The following is a 6,947-nucleotide window of genomic DNA, read 5'->3' as shown; positions in this document are numbered from 1 at the left end:
ATCTATCTCATACATTTCCTCCTCCTCTTCAGTATCGTCCTGTATCTCATAAACTTCCTCCATCCTTTCCTCTTTCGCCAAACTTTTTCCTTTTATCTCCCGGGTTTTGCGCTCCATGGAATCTGTGTCTTCCTCAGGCCTTACATTTCTTCTAGTTTTCGGCTAGTTGCTTTGTCTTGTGAATTGTCTTCGTCGTTGCTACAATCCATCACCACCTTGCTTCGCGAATCTTTCCCTGTTACACCAGAATTTTTCTGCCTTCGCACGTCTTGCTCCCGCTCTTTAATAAATCCCCTTTCATCATTCCATCTAGCTGTCAAGTTAGATTTACCATGCCATTTATTACTCTGCTTGCCGCCATCATTTTCATCTGCCTTCCGACTATCATTTCCGACTTTGGTTTCTGACAGGCCGTCCTTTCCTCCTCTCCTCTCCATCGCTTTGCTATTGATGCAGTGTAATTTTTGATCATTTCCACTGCTTGTATGTGTCTGATTTATTGTCCTCTGCCTGCTCATTATACTGCACCTTTGCCTCGCCTGACACTCATTAATTATCTTATATCGCCCTTCAATCGTTCCGATCAGGGGAATGGGGTAATTATCCTTCTTGTATAGATTTCGCATGGTCATGATTAATGATCGTTGTCAGCTCCTCCCCTTTCTGATTATGGATTGCCAATGGCCATTTGCTATCGATCCTGCTTTCCTGATCATTGCATCCCGAGTTGGCGAGAAAATCCGACGCTTGATTCCCTTTCCTTCTAATATGATTTAGAATTTTATAGTCTATCCTTTTCATTAGATCAGCTAGCTCTTGTACTATCCCCATAGTTTGCTAGCTTACGGCTATTTGTTCCCAGTTTTTTCCATTATTTAGTTTTCTCAGCATTTCTATAACTATCTGGGAATCCCCTTCAATTTCTAGATTTCTGTAACTATTCCCTATCGCAATTCTTAAGCCCTGATGAACTGCCCATAATTCCGCTTCGTTATTTGTCATCTCGCCTCCCCATTCTGCAAAAATCCATCTGGTGGTTTTCTCACTATCCCGGAAAATTCCCCCGAATCCTGCGTTGCCTGGATTCCCTTTAGAAGCCCCGTCAAAATTCAGCTTGATGAACCTCTCTCTGGGATATCTGAATCGATCTGAACTTTGAATAATTTTGCTATTTTCCTTTACTTTTCTAGTATATACCATTTCGTATTTCAGGTTTAACTTTGCCAAGATTTGTTCTTCGTTCTGGTCTGCTTTCCATTCCTCTGCATCCCATTCTTCAGCTAAGATCGTTTCTCTTACAGAGCTTACGACTCTTTTCCAAATTACTTCAGGATTTTTATTTTTGTCTTGGAAAATTCTGCGGTTTCTTTCTTTCCACACCAGCCAAATCACAAAGCCTACAGTGAGTCTCCAGGCTCTCCGCACTACTTTGCATTGAAAGTTTTCTTTATGCCATTGGAATATAGTTTGTTTTATGTCTCTGGGATTTCTTTTAGTTTTACCATACATATTCCTCGTCTCTGTCCATAAAAGCCTAGCATATACACAATTGTTCAACAAATGTTCTTGATTTTCTGCCTCTGAATTACACATATAACATCTTGAGGGTCCGCTGATCCCTTTCTTTTGAATTTTATCCCAGGTCAGGATTCTTTCTTTTGCCACTAGCCAGGCAAATATGGTTATTTTTGGCCACCAATTGTTTCCCCAGATAGTCTTCCATTCCACGTTTTCCTCTGTTATCTCATGTTGCGCCATCAGGTTATAAGCCTCTTTAACTGTGAATGCTCCTTTCATTGAGTTCCCCCATCTGAGAATATCTTTTCCATTTCTAACTTTTATTTTTCTTGACTCGACTTCTTTCAAGTATGTTCTTTGCTATTCTTGATCTAAGTCTGTATCCCATTCTTCCGGCTTTTTCCATTTGCGCCATATTCCATCTATTTCCTCTTCCTTCCAGTAGTCCTTCACATACTGCATATTAGCCCTTAGCGCTTTTTGTTGCATATTCTGGAGTGGTTGTATGCTGCTCAGTTTTTCTCGCTGCTGCCACTTTTCATCCTAGAATTTGGCCTCATTTCCTCCTCGAATTTCCCAGAAGGCGTTGTTTTTTATTAGGCCCCTGTTTTGTCTTGCTAAGTCCTAGATTGTAGATCCTTTCGGGGTTTCTTCCAGCCGAAGGATTTCCTCCGTTGTTCTTGGCATATTATACTTATGTCTCCATATTTCCTTCCACAAATCATTACCTCCCCTCATCCATCTCCACCATAATTTTGCTCCAAGTACCCTGTTTAATTTTTCTGGATCTCTCACTCCTAGTCCCCCTTCCTCTTTTTTTTGAAAGGTTTTTCCAGGACACTAGAGCCCATTTCCTTTGTTGTTTTGGGCCTCCCCAGATGAATTTTCCAAAGATTTCTCTGATCTTAGAGCAAACCCCTTGGGGTGCCGCCATGATTGATAAGGAATATATAGGTATCGCTTGGAGCACTGATTTCAGAAGTACTACCCTTCCAGCAATGTTTAACGATCTAAATGCCCAATTTGCCATCTTGTTTTTGAGTTTTTCTATAATTCCTTGCCAGTTTTTCATTCTTTTAGGATTCATGTCTATCATGTTTCCCAGGTATTTGGTTGGGAATTCCCCCTGCCTGAATCCCAAGGTCCTAGTTAGGTGCCTTTTGATAGAGTCAATGGTGTTGAAGATAAACGTGCATGACTTCTCCTTGTTGATTTCCATCCCTGAAGCTTCTGCAAATACATCTAGTATTCTTTTCAAATTTCTCACCTCTTTTAGTGATGCTTCTCCAAATAACATAATGTCGTCTACAAACTGTTGGTGTGTTATAGGGAGATTGTTTCCCCATAATCTTAGCCCTTTGATTTTGTTTTCTTCTAGTTCCTACTTTATGTACCTGCCAAGACCCTATGCTGCAATTATAAATAGAAATGGGGATATGGGATCCCCTTGTCTTATTCCTCTATTTGCATTGAAGGTTGCTGAAGGGGTTCCGTTTACCAATATAGAAAAATTTGGCGTTGATATGAGGCTAAAGATCCAGTCTATCCATCTGTTATTAAAACCAAGATTTTCCAATACGTTTTTCAGGTACTTCCAATTTAATCAATCATATGCCTTCGATAGGTCAAGTTTAATCATCATACCTTTCTGTTTCTTTGTCTTCAATGAGTGTATAACTTCTTGCATGACTACTAATCCATCAAGGATCTGTCTACCTTCTACAAATCCTGTTTGTTCAGGGGAGATTATGCTGACCAAAATAGGCTTTAGTCTTTTGGCAATCAGAGTTGCAATTATTTTATATATAACATTACATAGTGCAATGGGTCGAAAGCCCTGAGCATCTTCTGAATTATCACTTTTGGGGATCAGAGTAAAGAAGGTAGAGTTAATGGCTGGCCATACCTTTTGGTTTATTCGGGATTCTTCTACAAGCTCCAGAATCTCTTTTCCCAGAAAATGCCATCCTGCTTGATAGAATTCAACCGTGTATCCATCAGGCCCCGGTGCTGTACCTTTCTTCATACTCATCACAATTTCCTCTACCTCTTCTAAGGTTGCTGCTCTCATCAAAGCTTTATTTTGATCCTCTGTTATTAATTTAGGGATACCCTACATATCTTTTCTATGGCTTCTGATCTGTCAGTATGGGGTTCAGTTAAAATCTCTTTATGATATTGTACCAAAACTTTTTCAATCCCTTCCTGTTCTACAATCCTTTCTCCATTTTCGTTTTTAATGGAAAGAATCCTGTTTCTCTGCCTATGCTGTATCATGGCTTGGTGGAAAAACTTGGTGTTTCTTTCTCCTTCCCGCAGCCACCTGATTCTGGATTTCTGTCTCCATAAAACCTCTTCCTGCTTTCTTCTCTCTTCCAATTTTCCAATTATAATCCCTTCCTCTTTGCTGCATTCCTCTGATCTACCTTCTGTAATTATTCTTTGTTGCAGCGCTTCCATATCTCTTTCCAATTTCTGTTTCTCCTCCATTATGTTTCCGAATTCTTCTTTATTCCATTTCTTTATCTTCCCTTTTAGGTCTTTGAGTTTTAATTGGAAAGTATGCATCTTCCCTTTTCCCTGAACTGTGCTTTGGGACCACCATTCCTCTGCTTTTTGTATAAACTTCGGATCTCTTAGCCAGAAGGCCTCAAATCTAAAAGGTCTTTGGCCTGGGCTCTTTTTAATATCTATTTCCAATCTAACCGGCCAGTGGTCTGAACCTAGAGTTGGCATAATTTTCGCTTCTATAAAGACATCTCGATTCATGATTGATTCCGAAACTAGGAATCGATCTAATCTGGAAGCTATTTGGTTCTTTCCCCCTCTTCGGTTATTCCATGTATATACACCATTGATGGTTGATATATCCACCAATCTTTGATCATTTATCATTTCATTAAACATCTCCATGTACTGGTCTGGTTTCCTTATTCCTCCTTTTTTCTCCTCCACCGTCCTGATCATATTAAAATCACCCCCTGTTATCCATGGTATTTCTGGACATATCCTTCTAGCTACTTGCATATTCCTGAGGAACCTTTCTCTTTCTCCTGGTACATGTGGGCCATAGACTCCTGAAATAAGGATTCTTTCCTTTGTACCTAAAATTCTACCTATACCCGTGAGCACCCTGGGTATACTTATCCAGTTTTCAAAAGCTATTTCATCAGGATTCCACAGTATTGCAATGCCTCCCGCTGACCCGATTGCATCTTGTCCCATTACTTCATATTGTATTTTGCTATTTTTGATGATTCTTTCCATTTGCTGCATACTGATCTTAGTCTCTTGTATTATTAAAATCCCTAGTTTTTCTTCCTTTAGTCGCTCTTTTAGATATCTATGTTTCCCCTTACTGTTGAGCCCCCTAATATTCCAGTTGATAATGATCATTTTAAACTTTTGGGGGGTTGGTAGAATACCTCTGACAGAGGTATCACTTTGCCTGAATTAACTAGAATTTCTCCAACGGTTTGTATAGTTTCATTCATCGTTTTTCTACCTCTCTTCCTGCTGCCTTTGCCAGTGCTGTCCATTCCCATATAGCTATTTTCCTATTCCCCTATTGTTCCTATTTGGTTATCCACATTTTTTCCTTATACTTCTGAAATGCTTCTTTATATATTTGTTTTTGGGTTTCTGGTATAAACCTTTCATCAAGGTTTTTCCATTCCTGAATCAGTTTTTTCATGATTCTTTCTTCCTCTATCTCATTTTCTTTTTGAGTTTCCGTCTCCATTTGGGTTTGTTCTGATAAGATTTCTATCCTTTCTCCTGCTTCTTCTTCAGTTCCTACTACTGTTTCTGTTTCCTTACCTTTTGTTTCTTTGACTATTTCCATTGGTTCATCTACCAGCCCTTCTTCTTCTACCAGTTTTTCTTCATTTTCTTCGCTGTCCTGTTGAAGAATTTTGAATTTATTCTGACTCTCTATATTCATTTGTTTTCTCTGCATTTGAACTTCAGTTCCTTCTTTTCGAGGTCTCTTCTTTCTGTTTACCTGTTGAAAGCCCTTTTCCGCCTCCTCTGTTTTATCTGCTTTCTTCTGCTCTTCTTCTTTTTGTCTTATAATTTCCTCTTCCTTATTTAGCGGGCATTATTTGTACAGGTGTCCATATTCATGGCACCTTCTGCATCTGAATGGGATGTGTTCATAGTCTATTGGTTGTTGCCATATCTCATCATGATACTCTAGCTCTATGTATTATGGCAATGGCTCAGCTATATTCATGTACATACACAGTCTGGCATATGATGTATATTTCCCTCTTTTCATTGATTCCGCTACCTTAACAAAGGCTCCTATCGTATTACCTATTCCTTCCATGATTTCTGGATCCCAAAATTCCACCGGTAGGCCAAACAGTCTGACCCAGATTGGGGCAGCTAACATTTTTTCATTTTCAGGGTTGTATCTTTCCTCCCAGTATTTCATGAACAAACCCGCATTATTCATGAAGTACGGTCCTTCTTCAAATACTCTTTCTTTATCTTCCAAATTTGTAAAGATTACTGTAAAAAACCCTTTTGCTGCTAATTTTAGCTCTACATGTCCTTTTGGCCTCCATCTCTGGTGTATCCATCTAAATAATTCCTTTTCTGATGGCCAAAACCCTACAAACTTGCAGATTAAGGCATGATCTTTCATGTAATAGCTATATTCCTCAAGTTTGTTGTTAGGTATTACGTACCTTGGTTTTTTCTGTGCCCTTGGTAAGCATCTTCCTCCTATCTTCATTTTCCAGAGATTGCCCATTACTGGAGCTTCTCTATTGTTTTCTCTGTAGTTTCTTTGCGTTTTTCTTCCACTTGTTTCTCCTGCTACTACGTTTTTATAGGAGGGGATCTCTCCCCTCCCCTGCCGGCTTTCCATAGTTTGCCTTCAGCTCTGCTTGCTTCTAATGTTTCCTGATCCTGTCAAAATCGTCCTCCCTTCTTACCCCCAGCCGGCCTCGGGATTTTCCTGCTCTTTTCCACCTCTGTGACACCAGCTCCCCTCGTCCTCTGCGGTTTTTTCTTTCAAACCCTAGCCTGCTTCTCCGTTCGCCATCGCCCTACCTCGACTAGCAGTAAATTTTCCAAACTAAACAAAACTATTATATAGGCCTACTTTATATTTTTTCTACTCTATGAGGGGAACTTGCATATCCTTTATATATATATAAACTTCATATGAAATTAGACAAATCTATTATATTGACCTGATTTTTATTTTCTATACTCTATGCCATAAAAGCTTGCATATCTTTTATGCATGAAAAGGTGGGATAGATAGGTTATTGTTTTTTTTGTTTTTAAAGAGACCTATAAGGTCTTTTGAATTCACATTAGTGAATCTAGAGAATGTAAATTCAATTTTCATAATGAAAATCAAGATTTTTTTATAAGAAGGGAAAAATATTTTCTTTATAATTAATGTTTTTAAA

General features: G+C 39.0%; 1 protein-coding gene across 1 annotated transcript; it reads right to left on the bottom strand.

The window, feature by feature from the left end:
* Positions 1-3,615: 3,615 nt before the first annotated feature.
* LOC149220883 (uncharacterized) lies at positions 3,616-4,743 on the bottom strand. Its single transcript, XM_089387234.1, has one exon. It carries the CDS (start codon positions 4,741-4,743, stop codon positions 3,616-3,618), a length of 1,128 nt encoding a protein of 375 aa, XP_089243360.1.
* Between the last annotated feature and the right edge of the window lie 2,204 nt (positions 4,744-6,947).

This window comes from Pinus tabuliformis, chromosome Q (assembly GCF_031772625.1).
Source record: "Pinus tabuliformis cultivar Carrire ecotype Pingquan chromosome Q, CPIR1, whole genome shotgun sequence".
Taxonomy (NCBI): Eukaryota; Viridiplantae; Streptophyta; class Pinopsida; order Pinales; family Pinaceae; genus Pinus; species Pinus tabuliformis.
The sequence above is the reverse complement of the archived record's forward strand: the minus strand, read 5'-3'. Positions and strand labels throughout refer to the sequence as shown.